Source organism: Pongo abelii, chromosome 10 (genome assembly GCF_028885655.2).
Source record: "Pongo abelii isolate AG06213 chromosome 10, NHGRI_mPonAbe1-v2.0_pri, whole genome shotgun sequence".
In the NCBI taxonomy this organism is placed as follows: Eukaryota; Metazoa; Chordata; class Mammalia; order Primates; family Hominidae; genus Pongo; species Pongo abelii.
In genome coordinates this window covers 21,872,521-21,893,410 of record NC_071995.2, presented here as the reverse complement: position 1 = coordinate 21,893,410, position 20,890 = coordinate 21,872,521, and the positions used below count along the sequence as shown (strand labels likewise).

Here is a 20,890-nt window from a genome sequence, read left to right as displayed (position 1 = left end):
TACTTTTTATTCAGGTATAGAATATAAGTTTATCTAATTCAAATGAGACCTGTATTAAAATAATTTTTCTACCTGTCATGATTTTCTAAAATACAATTTTAGAATTTCCAAATTATTATTTTATGCTATTTAAACTCTAATAAACTAATTTGGTCAGCTCTTTTTCTTATATCTATTGGCAAGTTTTGTTTTTAGTAATGAAAATATGCTAAACTGTTCAAAAACAGTTTTGGCTCTCTATTGATTACTTTGACTACAGAACTTCAATGTATTTTGAGAAAATGCAATAAAACTTTATAGAATTAATTTATGCATATGTTTACTATCACAGAGGGACTTTTTAAATTCAGATCAGCATCTCATAACTTTTATAGTTCAATTATTCATGTATATGTAAATGTTGGCAAGTACTGCTTCAATTCAGTTAGTAGAATATCAAGTATTAGACAGAATTATGGATTATATGTACATTGTTGTAAAATATAGCTTTGCTCTATTAATTTCTTTTTACTTTGGAAAAGAAGAACATTATTTTCTCATATTAAGGTGTGATGACAAAATTCTATGTATTTAAGGTATACATTCTTTTTTTTGTTTTAGTAAATTGTTTTTTACAACACCCAAGATGCAGTAAAATGTGTATTTGTATTAGCATCAGAAAAAAATAATTTATTATGAATCTTGAATTTCTGTTAGCTATTGTAATAGTATTTACAATAATGTGAGAATTTTTTTTTTTTCTTGAGACAGACTCTTACTCTCTCCCCAAGGCTGGAGCGCAATGGCATGGTCTTGGCTCACTGCAACCTCTGCCTCCTGGGTTCAAGCGATTCTCTCACCTCAGCCTCCTGAGTAGCTGGGACTAAAGGCATGCACCAGCACACCTGGCTAATTTTTGTATTTTTAGTAGAGATGGGGTTTCACTATGTTGGCCAGGCTCGTCTCGAACTCCTGAGCTCGTGATCCGCCCACCTTGGCCTCCCAAAGTGCTGGGATTACAGGTGTGAGCCACGCACCTAGCCTAATGTGAGAAATTTTTACCTTTGAAAAATACATTTTGAAAAACTATGTTTTTATTCTATGGATTTAGTTTCAAAAATTTATTGAATTAATTATTTTTTGAATTTTAAACATCTAATAACAGGGATATAAAACTGTCATCACTTAATCATTTGCAAAGTTATTTTTCTGCTAATGACGTCAACATATTAATAGCTATTACTTTACTTAGTATACTTAGGAATGATAAGAAGTTGGATAAAACTGGAACATAGGATGTGTATACACTTGTTAAATGTTTGTTGAAATTTAAATAATCTTACTTGCACATATTATCTTAGAGAATTTAGTTTTTAAAATTTTTTTACTCTTCACATCAATTTGATGACAAAGGGCATTCCTTAGCTTGTTTTATTGAAATTCAAAACTATTTCAGTTGAATAACACAAATTATGTGACCTCTCTTTCTTTATCTTCCAATTCATCTTGAAAAATTACCACTACATTTTCCCTCCCCTTCAGGAACAAATTATACAGTCTTGGCCAGGCACGGTGGCTCACGCCTGTAATCCCAGCACTTTGGGAGGCTGAGGTGGGCGGATCACAAGGTCAGGAGATCGAGACCATCCTGGCTAACATGATGAAACCCTGTCTCTACTAAAAATACAAAAAATTAGCAGGCGTGGTGGTGGGCGCCTGTAGTCCCAGCTACTTGGGAGGCTGAGGCGGGAGAATGGCATGAACCTGGGAGGCGGAGCTTGCAGTGAGCCAAGATCACGCCACTGTACTCCAGCCTGGGTGACAGAGTGAGACCCTGACTCAAAAAAAAAAAAAAATTATACAGTCTTAATTAATCTTAATTTCTGAACATTTGTGATTATTTCTTCTTATCTGAATTTTACAATTGCTTGGAAGATTTTCTGGTTAGAATGTTGTGTATATCATTTTATTACTAGCTCTCAGTTTCCATAGTTTTAGTTAAATTTTGAATTGAATGTATGATTATAAACTTAATACGCAAGATAGGAGTGCATTTTACTGGTGCATTTCAGAAAGAGTAGGCTCTCTTTATTTCATTTTATTTCATGTAGGTTTCTATACCTAATATTTTCCTTCTTTTTTCTTCTACTTTACACTCACTTTACTATATTCTTGGCTAAATCAGGAACCCATCTGTGGACTGAGATCTTATGTGATACAATAGAAGAGAATGTACTTTAAAGTCAGATCTGGGCCAAGTTTTTGTTTTTTGTTTATTTTGTTGTTTTTTATTTGTTTGTTTTTGCTTGCTAACCTTACAAAGATGAAAAAGTTACACAATTCACAGAAATGTAGTTTCCTCATAAATAGTAGTATAATATAGACTATTTAGCTTACTTATTTTAGAAGATCATGGTAAGATTCAAAAGAAATTATGTTCATGTGTTCATGAAGATGTTTGTGAATACCATTGCATTGTACATGTATCATATTTGGAAGACTATCGATTTATCCTTCTTTCTCTCTATTAATATAAATTTTATTTCTGAAACAAATTCATTCACAGTTCATTTACACAAATTATTTTAGCAGTAGGAGAAGAGCAGGAAGAGAGTTGAGCACCAAGTTGCTTGTTATTACCTCTGTAAAATACATTTCAGATGAGCTTAAAATATGAATTACAGAGTGAAAAATTATAAAACACTTTTCTCATGCATAAATTGGATGATGTACCCCAGCTCAAGATATAAAATTATATTAAGCATCAGTATTATGCTTTTCTAAAGCTTCTTATTTATAAACCTACATTGTTTTGCTTTAATTTTATATAATTTTAATAGATTAAGACAGCACATTTTAAAATTTCTGATATTTTTTCTGTTATTAACTAACATTAGGCAACTCTATCTTTAACAATAGTTACTTTAGCCAAATAAACTTCTTATGATTAATTCCTTTTACATTTTACAGTGTTTGTCATCTGTTTGTGCATTTCTGTGCTGATTTGATTAATTTCAGGCAAATTTTATAAATTCACTATTACAATCCCATTCTTTTGTGATATCCTAGCAATTGCCTATGTCATTAGAGTTAGTTGCTTACAAATTTTAAAGTTTTTTACTTAAAAGATGAACATTTGTCATAAATTCTTTGTTTAATATCATTATTTTAATATAATATTTTCAAATATGGTAGAGTTTCAAAATCATAGACTTTGACATAATTTTTTAATCACTTACCTAATGTTGTTCTTTACAAAGGGAGGGGGTAGCTCCTAGCATTCAAAGGTCTCTGTTATGAAATCACAAACCTATCTTCAAATTTACCTTTATCTCTCGGTCACAATACTTCTTGTATTGATTTTGTTTTTTCTTTTCAATTACTATATACTTTCCCTATTAAAATACATGGCTATTTTATTATTTTTTGTTGCCTTCAATACAGTTGCATGATTCAGATCAGCCTCTAGTAATCAGTGCTTTCTACCTCAATGCAGGGATTGAGTATGACTGTTCAGACATTGGTTGCATGTGTCCTCCAGAGTAAAATCAGAGTAGCTCTGAAGTCCTGCTCAACAGAGGAGCTGAGAAAAGGAGGAAAGGCTGACTAGCCTTGAGCATTCCCTTGTACAGTTAATCCCCTCAGTATTTCTGCAGTACTAGTTAACAATCTCTTCAAAGCAATTTCGCATTCAAGGGACTGAGGGAGCCATGGGTAAAGAAATATTTGTCAAAGTGCAGAGTGACATGTGATTTATTGGTTATTGGTCTTCACCTCGAGGCTCATCTCCCTCCCCTTTCTCTGAGCTTTGGGGGTTCACAATGACAGAGTTCTATGCTTTAGCTCTTCCCCTGTGCAATTACTATAAAAAAGAAACCATCATAACTAGGTAAATGTGACTTCGGGGCAAAATAGTGATGTCTTTGAGAAAACATTTCAAAAGAGAAAGAAAGAAGCAAACTGGTTTGAAGACACCATAAGGAGTAATTGTTTTAGAAAACACTTAACAGGAGTGTAAAGTAAGCATTACAAATACACAAGATATATAAGAAAAGAAAATTAGCAAAATGAAATAAAAGCAAAATAAGATAACAAAAAAGAACAAGTAGAAAACATGGAGAACAAGACTTATAAGAGTTTAAAATAATATATGGGCTTAAAACAATAAAGAATTGGAAAATAAAATTGGTTATTTCATTTAAAATAGTGAAAGCATATATAGGTAAAAGGTTAAGATATACATAGTTTTTAACTAAAATTGAGAATAATTTAATTATTAATGCCTTAAAATGAGAAAAAATAAGTTGAAGAGGAGAAATATTTAAAGAAATAATAAATGAAAATTTTCCAATAATTTACTAAGATTTAAAAAAAAAACCAAAAAAATGCAGGTTGAGAGTGCCCATTGAATGCTCAACACAAGAGATAAGTAAGAACACGGACATATTTGGAAGAAGTATATTAAAATTTATGAATATCAAAGACAGGAAAAAAAATTGAGGCCTTTCAGGAAAGAAAGTATATCACTTTCTAACAGCCAAAGTGTTTATATAAAAGACAAAGAAATATATTTTTTAAGTATTGAAGTAAAAGAACATTGAACCCATAATTTTATATTGAGCTAAATAGCCACTCAACTATAAAGATATAAATGCTCAAGCATATAAGGCCTCAAAAATACTGCAACAAAACACACACTGGAAACAATTTTGGAAGAATTGCTTAAATAAAAGAAGAATCCAATTCTGAAGATGTTGCATGAGATTTGTAAAGCAAAGTGAATAAAATACTTGATAAATTTTCTCAATGTCTTAAAAAAAAAACTAAAAACAGGAAAGGGGGTAAAATAGTCATAGTATCTAGAATTTAAAAGTTTAGATTGAAAATCCAGACAGGGTCATATTGTATAGAAGGTAAAGAGGCATATAAAAGAGTATGTGAACATATGTCTCAGTCTGTTTGGGGTGCTATAAGAAAATATAGCAAAATATAGCATATAAGAAAACTGTGTACTTTATAAACAATAGAAATTTACTTTTTGCAGCTCTGGAGCCTGGGAAATCTGAGATCAAGACACCAACATATTTGGTATTTGGTGAGAACCATGTTCTTACTGTAACCTCACATGTTAGAAGAGGCAAGGAAGCTCTATTGGGTCTCTTTCATAAGGACACTAATTTTGTTCATGAGGACTCTACCTTCATGAACTAATCACTTTCCAAAGTCTCCACCTTCTAATAGAATCACCTTGGTGATTATGACTCGACATACAAATTTGGGGGAAAACAAACATTCAGATCATAGAATCATGCTGGAATGTTTGTCTTGTTATGAGACAGATAGGCATATACACTCAAAAAGTATAAGAAATAATTTTAAGGGAGCATTAAAAAAGGGGAAAATCGGCATAATAATCTAGGATAGTAAAAACAAGTCTAACTATATCAATAGATACAATAAACATAAGTGGACAAAATTGCTAGTTTAAAGATAGATAATTTTTAATTTGGATTTTTCTTCAAAATTTACCTCTGTGCTTTTTATAAGAGATACTCCTAAATCATGAAGAAATTCTGATGATAGTAAAATAATGAGAAAACACAACCACTAAGAGAAAATTTTATAGGTGTATAAATAATAGCCCAAATAGACATAGAAACATCATTAAGGATAGAGAAGTCCTCCACATATTGAATTATATCATCCTAAAAGATAAAACGGTTATATAATAATGCACTTATTAGTTGCAAAATATACAAGCAAAAATCAATACAACTTCTTTTGTAAGAAAAAAATTCAACATCTTTCTTTCAATTATGATAAGTGAAATAGTTAAAATATTAGCAAGGACATAGAAGATCTGAATAACACAATTAACAAGACTGACCTCTCAGACACATATAAAATTATACATTCAGCAGTTGAAAGAATATGGAATATGCATTTTTATTAAGTACATCAGGGAGACTTACAAACATCAGTGATGTACTAGGACATAGAGAAGTCTCAACTAATTTCAAAAATTAGTTGTCATAGCTTCCACAATGCAATTAGGACAAATATTAGTGGCAAAAAATTTATTAAGAAAAATCTCCAAATATTTGAAGAAAATGTTATTTTTAAATAACTTGTGTATTAATCAAGAAATCACAATGAAATCTTAAGTAAAATGTAGAACTGTAAGACACGAGATAAGAAAATACAATAAAAAATATATGCTGGTATTTCTGGTTCCTAGGCTCTGGAAAACTTCAAAGAGCTTGGAGCTTGCCATTTTATAGTAACAACAAGAAAAACACTGAACCAATTTAAAATGCAACAACACTTTATGGATCCATAAAAGAGGTGAGGACCAATGGCAAACGACTGCCTTCAAGATTGGAGAGACAAATAGGTCATTACAAAGATTCACAGCTTATAGCAGTAGAGACTCATGAACAGAAACTGCACAGGAACCAGTGCCAAGGTAGAAATACCTTCATTATAATTGATAAACTGCTATAGTCTCACTCAGTGTGGTTAAGTCTGAGCACTAAACCCTCCAAGGGAACGCAGTCGGTGACCTTCACATTTTGAGTTTTCCCTCCAGGAGCTTGACCAGGTTCTTATAGTAAGTGTTGGAGAAAAATTATCTTGTTCTTTCAGTAGCACGAGGGGACAAGACTCATTTTGGAAATAGACCAGAGCCCTCTGTTTTTAATAGGACTTGTAGTGCTTGCCCTTAGGCAGAACTAGTTTATCAGAGCCTCGTAAGATGGTGTGTTATTAAAGCCTAACTGACCCGAGGGAAAGGAAATACCCAGCTCCAGCCAATTCTACTCTTCATGTGACAGAAGGAAAATACGAAAATCCATCTCACTCTACCAAACCCATTCTCACTAAGAAGGAAAAAAAAAATACTAAAAAACACTTGTGAAGGTTACAGTCCAGAGGCAAAAAAAAAAAAAAAAAAAAAAAGCCTCTCCTCTCCCACACCTTAGTAACAATTATTAAAGGCCTATGTATAGCAGGTTTTACAAAACTCAATCCATTATGTCTGGATATCCAGAATATATTACAAGTCATCTAAAATAAAAAAAAAATATATAATTTTGAAGAGACAGAGCAAGAATCAGAACCAAACTCAGATATAGAAAGGATGTTGGATTTATTGGACTGAGAACTTAAAACAACTGTGATTAATATGCTAAGCATTCTAGTGGTAAAACAAAGAAGCGTGCAAGAACAGAGCAATGTAAGCAGACACAAATTTCATTAAAAAATATGATAATGTCAAAACACTGTAGCAGAAATGGAGAATGCCTTTGGTAAACACATCAGTATACTGCACATGACTGAAAAGAGGATATCTGAGATTCAGAATATATGAATTAAAATCTGCAAAACTAAAAAGCAAATAAAAATAACAAAGACAAAAAATCAGAACAAAGTATCAAAAAACTGTGGGCCAACTAAAAAAGGTATAACATATACATAATGGAATCACTAGAAGGAGAAATAGAAAGAGACAGAAGAAATATTTGAAACAATAACAACTGAGAATTTCCCCAAATTAATATCAGACAACAAACCAGAGATCCTGGCAGTCCATAGAATAACAAGTTGTATAAATGCCCAAAAAGTTGTTACACCTAGTCATGTCATTTTAAAACTATAGAAAATCACGGACAAAGGAAAAAAATCCCAAAAGAATACAGAGGAAAAAATACCTTCCCCATACCGTGTATATTTATCCATCTAACATGAAAGAGAAATAAAACTTCCTCTGAGAAATGAAAATGAAAGAAATGTTTTGCCTTTAGACCAGCCTTGCAAGATGTTAAAAGGAGTTCTTTACAGAAAGATAAAATAATATAAATCAGAAACTCAGATCTACTTAAAGCGAGGAAAACATTGGAGGAGAAATAAGTGAGCATAAAATATAAATTATTACTTTTCTTATTCTTAATCTAAGACATAACTTTTTAAAATAATATCTATAATGTATTTGATTATGTATACTGACACAAAATTGAAATGAATGATAACAATACAAGAAATGGAAGGAAAGTATTAGAAATAATTTGCTATTATCAGGTACTCACACTACCCATGAAGCGGTGTGATGTCATGTGAAAGTGGACTTGAATTATTTGTAAATTTATCTTGCAAACGCCCAGGCAACCACTATGGTAGATATTAATCTAACTACAGTCACACACGTCATAATGACATTTAAGTCAATGTTGGATAGCACATACAATGCTACTGTCCCATAAGATTATAATACCATATTTTTACTTTATCTTTTCTATGCTCAGATATGTTTAGATAGACCAGTATCACTGTGTTGTAATTCTTACAGTATTTAGTAAACTACAATAATGTACAGGTTTTGGTAGCATCAAAGTAATAGCCTATACCATAAGCTTAGGTGTGTAATAGGCTATAATATCTAGGTTTGTGTATGCACACGCTAAGTTGTTTGCACAATGACAAAATTATCTAACAATGCATTTCTCATAATGTATTCCTGTTGTTAAATGACACATGACTATATCAGTAATCACTTTTAACACAAATGATCTAAATGTATTAATTAAAAGACTCAAATTGACACAGTAGATCAAATAACAAGAACCAACTATATGTTGTCTACATGAAACCCACTTTAAATATATAAACATATATGGATTAAAGGTAAACATGATCCTTTGGAGGAGACAAGGCATTCCAGTTTTTGGAATTTTCAGCCTTTTTGCACTAGTTTTTTCCTCATCTTTGTGGATTTATCTACCTTTGGTCTTGGATGTTGGTGACTTTCAGATGGGGTTTTTGTGTGGACATCCTTTTGTTGATGTTTATCCTATTCCTTTCTGTTTGTTAGTTTTCCTTCTAACAGTCAGGCCCTTCAGCTGCAGGTCTGCTGGAGTTTGCTAGAGGTCCACTCCAGACCCTGTTTGCCTAGGTATCACCAGTGGAGGCTGCAGAACAGCAAACATTGCCACCCGTTCCTTCCTCTGGAAGCTTCATTCCAGAGGGGCACCCGCCAGATGCCAGCCAGAGCTCTCCTGCGTGAGGTGTCTGTTGACCCCTGCTGTGAGATGTCTCCCAGTCAGGAGGCACAGGGGTTAGGGAGCCACTTAAGGAGGCAGTCTGTCCCTTAGCAGAGCTTGAGAATGGTGCTAGGAGATCCACTGCTCTCTTCAGAGCCAGCAGGCAGGAGAGTTTAAGTCTGCTGAAGCTGCGCCCACAGCCGCCCCTTCTCCCGGGCGCTCTGTCCCAGATAGAGGGAATTTTATATATAAGCCCATGACTGGGGCTGCTGCCTTTCTTTAAGAGATGCCCTGCCCAGAGAGGAGGAATCTAGAGAGGCAGTCTGACTATAGGGGCTTTGTGGAGCTGCGGTGGGCTCCACCCATTTCAAACTTCCTAGTGGCTTTGTTTACATTGTGAGGGAAAAGCACCTACTCAAGACTCAGTAATGGGAGACACCCCTCCTCCTACCAAGTTCGAGCATCCCAGGTTGACTTCAGACTAAAGTGCTGGCAAGGAGAATTTCAAGCCAGTGGATCTCAGCTTGCTGGGCTCTGTGGGGGTGGTATCCACTCAATTAGACCACTTGGCTCCCTGGCTTCAGCCCCTTTTCCAGGGGACTGAAGGGTTCTGTCTCGCTGGTGTCCCAGGCACCACTGGGGTTTAAAAAGAAAATCCTGCAGCTATCTCAGTGTCTGCCCAAACAGCCACCCAGTTTTGTGCTTGCAACCCAGGGCCCTGGTGGCGTAGGCACCCGAGGGAATCTCCTGGTCTGCAGGTGGCAAAGACTGTGGGAAAAGCATAGTGTCTGGACCAGAATGCACTGTTCCTCACGGGGCTTCCCTTGGCTAGGGGAGGAAGTTTCCTGACCACTTGCACTTCCCAGGTGAGGTGACGCCCCACCCTGTTTCGGCTTGCCCTCTGTTGGCTGCACCCACTGTCTAACCAGTACCAATGAGATGAGCTGGGTACCTCAGTTGGAAATGCAGAAATCACCCACCGTCTGTGTTGATCTTGTTGGGAGCTGCACACTGGAGCTGTGCTAAAATCTCTCAATAAACTAAGTACTGATGGAACATATCTCAAAATAATAAGAGCTATTTATGACAAACCCACAGCCAATATCATACTGAATGGGCGAAAGCTGGAAGCATTCCCTTTGAAAACAAGCACAAGACAAGGATTCCCTCTCTCACCACTCCTATTCAACATAGTATTGGAAGTTCTGGCCAGGGCAATCAGGCAAGAGAAAGAAATAAAAGATATTCAAATAAGAAGAGAGGAAGTCAAATTGTCTTTGTTTGCAGATGATATGATTGTATATTTAGAAAACCCCATCGTCTGAACCCAAAATCTCCTTAAGCTGATAAGCAACTTCAGCAAAGTCTCAGGACAAAAAATCAATGTGTAAAAATCACAAGCATTCCTATACACCAATAATAGACAGAGAGCCAAATCATGAGTGAAGTCCCATTTACAATTGCTACAAAGAGAATAAAATACCCAGGAATACAACTTACAAGGGATGTGAAGGACCTCTTCAAGGAGAACTACAAACCACTGCTCAAGGAAATAAGAGAGGACAGAAACAAATGGAAAAACATTTCATGCTCGTGGGTAGGAAGAATCAATATTGTGAAAATGACCATACTGCCCAAAGTAATTTACAGATTCAATGCCAACCCCATCAAGCTACCACTGACTTTCTTCACAGAATTAGATAAAAACTACTTTAAATTTCATATGGAACCAAAAAAAAAAAAAACCAAAAACAAAAAAACAAAAAAAACAAGCCCATAGAGCCAAGACAATCCTAAGCAAAAAGAACAAAGCTGGAGGCATCACACTTCCTGACTTCAAATGATACTACAAGGCTCCAGTAACCAAAACAGCATGGTACTTTTACCAAAACAGATATATAGACCAATTGAACAGAAGAGAGGCCTCAGAAATAACACCACATATCTGCAACAATCTGATCTTTGACAAATCTGACCAAAAAAAGGAATGAAAAAAGGATTTCCTATTTAATATATGGTGTTGGGAAAACTGGCTAGCCATATGCAGAAAACTGAAACTGGACTCCTTTCTTATACCTTATTCAAAAATTAACTCAAGCTGGATTAAAGACTTAAATGTAAGACCTAACACCATAAAAACCCCAGAAGAAAACCTAGGCAATAGCATTCAGGACATAGGCATAGACAAATACTTAATGACTAAAACACAAAAAGCAATGGCAGCAAAAGCCCAAATTGACAAATGGGATCTAATTAAACTAAAAAGCTTCTGCACAGCAAAAGAAACTATCATCAGAGTGAACAGGCAACCTACAGAATGGGAGAAGATTTTTACCATCTATGTATCTGACAAAGAGCTAATATCCAGAATCTACAATGAACTTAAACAAATTTAGAAGAAGAAAACAAACAATGCCATCAAAAAGTGGGTAAAGGATATGAACAGACACTTCTCAAAATAAGACATCTATGCGGCCAACAAACATATAAAAAAAGCTCATCATTACTGGTCATTAGAGAATGCAAATCAAAACCACAATGAGATACCATCTCATGCCAGTTGTAAAGGCGATCACTAAAAAGTCAGGAAACAGATATTGGAGATGATGTGGAGAAATAGGAATGCTTTTACCCTGTTGGTGGGAGTGTAAATTAATTCAACCACTGTGGAAGACAGTGTGGCAATTCCTTAAGGATCTAGAACCAGAAATACCATTTGACCCAGTAAACCCATTACTGGGCATATATCCATAGGATTATAAATCATTCTACCATAAAGACACATGCACATGTATGTTTATTGCAGCACTGTTCACAATAGCAAAGACTTGGAACCATCCCAAATGCCCATCAATAATTGACTGGATAAATAAAATGTGGCACATATACACCATGGAATACTATGCAGCCACAAGAAAGAATGAGTTTATGTCCTTTGCAGGGACATGGATGAAGCTGGAAACCATCATTCTCAGTAAACTAATATAGGAGCAGAAATCCAAACACTGCATGTTCCCACTCATAAGTGGGAGCTGAACAATGAGAACACATGGACACAGGGAGGGGAACATTACACACCAGCACCTGTTGGGGGTTGGGGGCTAGGGAGTAGCATTAGGAGAAATTCCTAATGTAGATGACGAGTTGATGGGTGCAGCAAACCACCATGGCATGTGTTTACCTATGTAACAAATGTGTACGTTCTGCACATGTATCCCAGAACTTAAAGTGTGATTTTTTAAAAAAGTAAAGAAGTGGAGAAAAACATTCCATGGTAACAGTAACCAAAACAAAGCAAGACAATCTAAATTAATTTTGGACACAGCAGACTCTAAAGCAAGGAAATTAACAGAGGTAAAAAAGGGGCATTACAAAATGATAAAGGGGTCAATTCTTAAGAAAACATAATACTTCTTAACATGGAGGCACCAAACAACAGAGCTGCAAACTATCTGAAGTAAAAGTCAGTAGAAATACAAGGAGAAATAAATGAATACACTATGGTACTTGGAGACTCTACACCTCTCTAGAAATGGAAAGATCCAGCTGGTAAAAACAGGAAGAACATGATTGACCTTAACAACATCATCAATCAACTGGATATAATAAACATCTATATGTTATTTCATCCAACAACAGCAGAATACACATTCTTCTTAAGCTTACATGGAATATTCACCAAAATATACCACAGCCTAAGCCATAAAACACACCTGAACACATTTAAACTGATAGTGTCTTCTCTTAGACGACAATGAAATTAAGCTAGAATATAACAGAAAGAAAACTGGAAAAATATCAAAATATGTGGAGATTAACTACCACACTTTTAAGTAACTTATGAGTCAAAAGAAATCTGAAGAAAAATTTGAAAACATCTTGAAGAAAATAAAATTAAACATACGAATGATCAAAATTTGTGAAAGGTAGCAAAATAAAGACTTAGAGATTTATTGCACTGAATGCATATGTTAGAAAATAAGAAAACTCTAAAATCAATATCTATGTTTCCACCTTGGGAAAATCAAAAAGAAAAGCAAATTAAATTTTAAGTAAGCACAAGAAAAAATAGAATAAAAATTGGACATGAAATCAATTAAATTATAAACAGGAAATCAACAGAGAAAATTGACAAAACCACAGGTTAATACTCTAGAAAGATTAATAAAATTGACCCAGCCAGGTTACCTAAGAAAATGAGGGAAGACACAAATTACTAATAACAGAAATAAAGGTGGGGACATAACTATAGATCCAATATACATGAAAAGGATAATAAAGGAATACTATAAGCAACACTCTGCCTACAACTATAATAACCTATATAAAATAGACCAATATATTGAAAGACACGATCTACCCAAATTTGTACAAGAATAAATGGACAATATTAAAAGGACTATTTCTGTTTAAGAAATTGAACTGATTTTAATAACTTTCCAAAACAGAAAGAAACAGGCCTACATGGTTTCACTGTTGAATTCTACCAAATACTTAAGAATTAATTTATATCAATTCTCTACAGTTTTTTTCCAGAGGTTAGAAGCAGAAAAAAACACTTCCTATCTCATTTATTGAGGCCAACATTACCCTAATACCAAGGCCAGACAAAGATATTACAAATAAGTCCTTAAACTGATAAAATATATTTCAAAAATAAACGTACTAAAACTTGGAAATAGGCAAATGTAACCAGCACCACTTGCATTCAGCAATGGATTTCACAATAATATAATATTTATAAGAATCAAGGAGCACAAACAAATACCAAAATAAAAGTACCATTTTATGTCTACTTAAATTGCAAAAATCTAGAAGTCACATAATTCCAAATATTGGAGCGAATGTATTCTCAAATTTTCATTTACGTATTACTCATGATCAAGTAAATTAATGTAGTCACTTTAAAAAGAAACAGCTTCCAGATGTGATGGCTCATAGCTGTAATTCCAGCACTTTAGGAGGCCAAGGCGGGCAGATTGCTTGAGCCTAGGAGTTTAAGACCAGCCTGGCAACAAGGTAAAACCTCATCTCTACTAAAAATACAAAAAAAAAAAAAAAAATGCTGGGCGAAGTGGCATGTGCCTGTAATTCCAGCTACTCAGGAGGTGGGAGAATCACTTGAGCCTGGGAGGTGGAGTTTGCAGTGAGCCAAGATTATGCCACTGCACTCCAGCCTGGGTGACAGAGGCCCTGTCTCAAAAAAAGTGCAGCAACTATAATGCTACTATGTTGGAACTTTCCAATTTATTGAGTTTCTATGTAACACTGTGCTAAGCACCTTATAAATATCCTGACAACTCTGAGATAAATATTATTTCAATTTATTCATTTTCTAGCTTATGGATGTCATGACATGTGAGTCGGATCTCTTGAAGACAACAGAATGGTTGGGTCTTGCTTCTTTATCCAACTTGCTATTCTATGCCTTTTAAGTGTAGGCATTTAACCCATTTACATTCAAGATTAATATTGATATGTGAGGATTTGATTCTGTCATAATGTTATTAGCTGGTTATTATGTTGACTTGATTGCATAATTGCTTTATAACGTCAGTGGGCTCTGTAGTTAAGTCTATTTTTGTGGTGACAGGTATCATTTTTTCCATGTTTAGGACTCCCTTAAGCATCTCTTGTAAGGCAGGTCTAATGGTAACAAATTCTGTAGCATTTGCTTGACTGAAAATAATATTTTTTCTTTACTGATGAAGCTTAGTTTGGCAGAATATAAAATTCTTAGTTGAAGTTTCTTTAAGGATGGTGAAAATAGGTCCCCAATCTCTTCTAGTTTGTAAGCTTTCTGCTGAAAGATCTATTGTTAGACTGATGGGGCTCCTTTTGTAAGTGACCTGCCCCTTCTCTCTAGCTGCCTTTAAGGTTTTTTTCTTTCATGTTTACCTTGGAGAATCTGATGATTATATGTCTTGTGGATGGCCATCTTTTATAGTATCTTGAAGGGATTCTTTGAATTTTTTGAATTTGCATATTGACCTCTCTAGCAAAACTGGGAAATTTTTCACGGACTTTATCCTCGAAGACGTTTTCCAAGTTGCTTACTCTCTCTCCTCTTTCAGGAATGCCAATGAGTCACAGGTTTGGTCTCTTTACATAATCCCTTTTTCTCAGAGGTTTTGTTCATTAATATTTTTCCTTTAATTTTGTCTGCTTGTGTTGATTCAAAGGGGTAATCTTCAAACTCTGAGATTCTTTCTTAAGCTTGGTCTATTTTGTTGTTAACTACTATAATTGTATTATGAAATTCCTGTGGTAAAATATTTAATTTCAGAAGTTAATTTTGATTCTTTCTTAAAATGACTATGTCATCTTTAAACTCTTGAATTGTTTTCCTGTTTTCTTTGGATTGTGTTTAAATCTTCTCCTGTATCTTGTTGAGTATAAATTTGAAGAGAAGAAATGACGAGTGTAATGATGAAGCATATACTAGCAGGTTCTATGTAATGTATTTAGTTCAGTACAAAAATTGAGGAGAAGGGGTAGAAAAGAATCCAAATATTTGATTTCTCAAAGTATTGTTTGTATTTACATGGACACATTATCAATTTGCACTTATACATTGCCACCTGCTGAGTCTGTATATGTAAGTCAGTAACAACATGTATATTTGGGTGTGTGCATACATGTTAGCAAGTGTTAGAATCCATGGTTGCTTGACACTCAATAATTTAACCTTAAGATAATTTTTTAGAAGTATGGAATGAGGAAAGTTATTGAAGAGACCACTTATAAAACCCTGCTTGCCATAACATCTTGAGGGTACTAATATTACAAAAATCCACATTTATTTTAGCAACATGGAATAGAGTTGAGAGCATAGGATTTGGAATCAGATTACCTGAGTTCAGACCTTCAGTGTACCAATTACCAACTTTGAGACCTAGGAGAAGACATTTGCCCTGTATATATCTAGGTTTTCTCATCTGAAAAGGGGAGATAATAGCATCCAGTTGATAGAATTGTGGTAAGGAAAAAATCTGTTAGCAAAAGTAAAACACTAAACCAATGTCTGCCGTATAGTAAATGCTGATAAATGTTAGCTACTATTATTAAGGTTTCTCTCATCTTTTTTTATGCTCCTGAATTACATTTGTTTTACTATTATGTTTTCATTATCTTTCTATCTATAGAGATATCTCTAAATCATAATATTTCAAATACAGAAAATTAAGAAATTAGATGATAAAATGTAATTTAATGAAAGTAAAAGTCAATATATTTTCAGCAACTTTTGTTAATACTTTGAAGTCCCAAACTTCATAAAAAATTAAAATACCGTTTATTTAAAAAATTTTCTCCCATTATGTTTTCATTCCTCATGAATAAAAAGTAAGCTCAGAAATGCAACAAACTTCAACTACAGGCAGACAAGTCTTTACAGAATTATTGTAAAATGATTGTTGAGTTTAATATTCTTTCTCAACAACATATCAATGTTAACAATTTAAGTTAGTGAAAATATTATTTTAAATATCACTTGTAGACATGATTAACCAATTTAGCGATGTTTCTGAAATACCAGCATTAGTGATGCCAATCTTATCCCAGTATCTTCCTCCAGCTCTGGTCTTCTTTATTGGGCTGCAGTTAATGTCCTTTCCATACACTGCTAATTCCCTAACTCCCAGCTTCTCCAGATATGCTGTAAGGGATCACTCTGGAAATTTTATTGCTTCAGGCAGTTTGCTGCCATTTTGCTATGCACATGTCAGTGAAATTACTGTAACACTCAGTATTTAAAAATGAAAGCAATTCAGTACATTATATTACCCTTAGAATATAGAACATAATTCACTTGCATTAACCAATACTTTTTCCTTATGACTGCCATTCGGCCTAAATATTACTCAAATATTTCATCAGAGAAGGCTTTATCAGTAATCTCAGAAAACAAACAAATTTTATGTCCCCTGGAAGAAGCTAAAAGGAACCTTTTATAACATTATTATAATTGACTCTAATCTTGGTGGTCTTTATTCAGCTGTATAAGACTACAAATTTGTCTACATAAAAAATTTAAAACATTGATAAAAGGTGACCCTGATTTATTTCTTGATTTCCTCAAGACTTCCGTATGGGGATTTAAATGCTTTGACTTGGGTTCCAGGGCTTTCAATTCACAACGTCAATGACTTCAGGTAAATTTCTTAACTTTTCTGAGTCTTGGCTTCCCATTTAGCATTGTGCTTACGAGTACTCACTCCTGTTTATAAAAATGCCAGCATCACTTAATACCTCAACTGCATCATTTAATACAGTTCGTGTCAAAAGCAAAAGGCAGAATAATTACTTTTACCAGCTTGCAAATGAAAAAATTAAATGGCTTTTCTAAATCATCAAACAGGTCTTTTGGCCAGGTTTTTGACTATCGTAGACCTCTGTTCCATGAGCCTAAATTACTTATCAGAACTTTTTTAAATGCTGTTTTTTGTTTTTAAAAAAAGAATTTTTAAATAAGTCAGTATCACAAAGTGAGTCCCAAGACATTAATATTCTAAGTTTATAAGTGAATTCTAAGAATTTTAACATACTATTCATTATGCATTTTTTATTTTAATCACATTCATAAATATCTCGTGATCAATCCAAAACCAAAGAGAAGCTATCAAAGTATTTCTCTATTTTCTACATTGATAAACTATTAGGTATCAAAAATTTCACCAAAGAAATACTTAATCAGATTAAAAGACTGGTTTAAATCAAGGTATGAATCATTATGTTAATATTTCAATATATGCTTCAATTGAAAATTATAATTTGAAATATAATGTTCTTTTTAACAACCTGCCTTTCTATACATTAAAGTTTCTTATTTACTTATTTTAGCTCAAAAACATAAAACTTATTCTACCTTTAATCCATTGCAGTATCTTGTTTTCTTATTCTCTGAAGATTGTGCCTCTGCTGTTTTATTCAAATGTTGATTTTGGTCCATGATTGAAATATTGATATCAAACAAATGTTTTTAATTTTTGTTGATGCTTAGTTTGAAACAACCACCTATAAAAGAAGAAAAAGTATAGTTTATTTTATTTTTACAATATATAATTTAGAAATAAGAAAAGCCACAAGATCATCAATCAATCAATCAACCATTCAATAACATTCATTCAGGGTCTACTATGTCTTGACCACTCTGCTAGGTCAATGCTGGACACAAAAGTAGGAAAGACAGACACAAATTCTAGCCTAAGGAGATTATAATTTAATAGAAAAATAAATTTGTGGAGAGAAATTTGAAACAAGTAAGTAATATAGAATCACACACCAGATTACTTGAACATTTTAAATTATAGAAATTTAAATTATTATCTCTTCTATACACCTATATTGTGAAATTTATAAAAGCAAATACATGTTTTCTTTATCCTTCTAGTTTTAAAATGTGCCTATTAGCCCTTTGCACAGAGTAGATATTCAAAACGGATACAAAAATAATATAAAGAATTAAATTAGAGTGGCCTCAGTTTTACAAAGGAGACACCACTGCAATCAGGCTCAAAAAGCAGACAGAATTTGGATTTGTTAAAAAGAGCAAAGTGTACTCCAAGTACTTCTCAGAGCAACTCTGGTATTGCTTGACCTTACCACCATCATGATGTTACTTTATTTTGATTTTGTTCATTTCTTTTCCAAGAGAAAATGCATTTAGTTGAAAATGCAAATTAAAAAAATAAAACAAAGATTCTTCCTCTAACTCTTGTCCCATTATCCGGAAATATAATGTGGATTTTTCATTAAGTACATAATATTTTCCTTTTCAACGCAAATGGTAGTATACCTTAAACATCATTCTCTACCTTTTTATCTTCTCTATATACTTAACCTTATATTAATAAGTCTTTCTCATTTTTCTTATGGTAGCAGGGTATTAAGTTGTCCATAATATATGTAACTGGTTCTATATTCATCAGCATTTAGGTTGTATCTAATCATTTCATATTAAAGATGTTCTTAATATATCATCATATGCCATTTTGGTTTTATGTGGCCATATCTGTAGAATAAATTCAACAACTAAAGTTTTGGAGTCAATGTATAAGAGAAATTGTTATTTTGAGAGTCATTAAAGTCCTACTTTAAAGACTAGTAAAATGAGTTAACATTTTACTTCAACTGACTGTTTTATATAGAATATAATGTGTTCTTCATGGAGTTTTAGAAATACATTCTTGTTCCTATGTATGTAAACAATACATATTTATGTATCTAAGATATCTATATAAGCAGACACAGCATAGATACATGATTTTTAATAGGGCACTAATTATACAATATGTCTAATATATATTATATGTACAGTTGATACTTGTTGCAGTAGTTATGTTTTATAAAGTTGCTGGGAACACTGAATTAGCAAATATTGAGCCATTGTTCCTTGGAGAGATGTGGGGTTAGTTATGTGCCTGTGTGCCTCTGGTCACAATATTTTTGTAAATTGTTCAATATAGAACTCTGTTTTATGTATGTTTTGTTTGAAGACACTTTATTTAATACATACTATTGATTCATTACCATTGAATTAGTTGTCAACAACACTGTAGTTCAGGCCTGGAGGAAGCTTATACAGCATATGTATCTTTTCCCTCGGATACTCTCGTGCACCGGACAGCACTTCAGCACTATCTTTGGGGCCCATTCGAAACATTCAACTCAGAAACACAAAACACAAAAATGCCAAAAATGTGGCGATAAATACAGTGTGAAAAGGATATTTGTTTATCATATGTGGGCAGAAACAAGAAGACAGAGCTTCACTTTGTTCAACCTCAGTTGGGAACATGGCAGCTCAAATTTTTCACCGCTTTGCACATGCGTGTGAATGCCCCCGAAAGTCCAGCAGTATTGATTTTGGTGTCACAAAGGAATTTTAGTGCGTAGACAAATTTGCTTATATAGAATCTGTGAATAATGAAGCTCAACTCTATATTTTATTCACTAATTTATTCAACAAGGGCTTATTGATGCTGAATAATATAAATATATATAATACATATTTAGGGGATAGTGCATAAATGTGGAAGTAATAAATAGGATATTATCACTTACGTATATGTGAGTATATATCAACATATGGTTGAATGCAGAAACCCATACGTGTGTACCTCTAAGTGAACTCCAATTATTACATTTTGTGTGTGTATGTGTTTTATGAATGCCTGTACCTAGATATGTCGGGTTTCTGGGTTCAGTGAGGTGAGAAAAGAGTCAATAGCTGTTTAGTCTCAAGGTAATAAGCTGCCCTTTGATAAATTTCACCCCATTTTTTTCCATGAATATCTGTTTCTATTTCTTTCTTCATAATTTAAATATTAGGAAATCTTTTTTTTAATTATATAATAGCAAATATCTTTGTATGACTTGCAAGGTGGATAGTCTTCCCTTAGTTTTAGGCTTTGATTTTCTTTCTACTAACAAATATTCTTGAAGTCTTGAAGGCTATTGTCCCACCACTCCAAACCTGGTTTATTTCAATTGATTAACTTCTGTTTGTCCTGTCTCCTACCTTTCTTTCTATCCTATGCATATCATATTTATCCTAGGAATCTTTCAAAGCTTTCTTTAATGACACAAAATAAAATTCATAGTTTCTATTTGAGGGTCTTCACAACCTAAACCAAGCCCCTGTTTTTGGAACCATTCTCAATATACACAGAAATACAAACTACCATCAGAGAATACTATAAACACCTCTACACAAATAAACTAGAAAATCTAGAAGAAATGGATAAATTCCTCGACACATACATCCTCCAAAGGCTAAACCAGGAAGATGTTGAATCTCTGAATACACCAATAACAGGCTCTGAAATTGAGGCAATAATCAACAGCTTACCAACCAAAAAAAGTCCAGGACCAGA

At 33.6% G+C, this 20,890-nt stretch overlaps 1 protein-coding gene across 1 annotated transcript in view; it reads right to left on the bottom strand.

Moving 5' to 3' along the window:
* Positions 1-18,029, bottom strand: part of LOC100448597 (solute carrier organic anion transporter family member 1B1) — a 95,174-nt gene extending 77,145 nt beyond the window's left edge. The window contains exon 1 of the mRNA XM_002823010.6: positions 17,881-18,029. Coding sequence (XP_002823056.4) covers positions 17,881-17,964 — 84 coding nt within the window. The 5' untranslated portion in view covers positions 17,965-18,029. The remainder of the gene's footprint in view (positions 1-17,880) is intronic.
* Between the last annotated feature and the right edge of the window lie 2,861 nt (positions 18,030-20,890).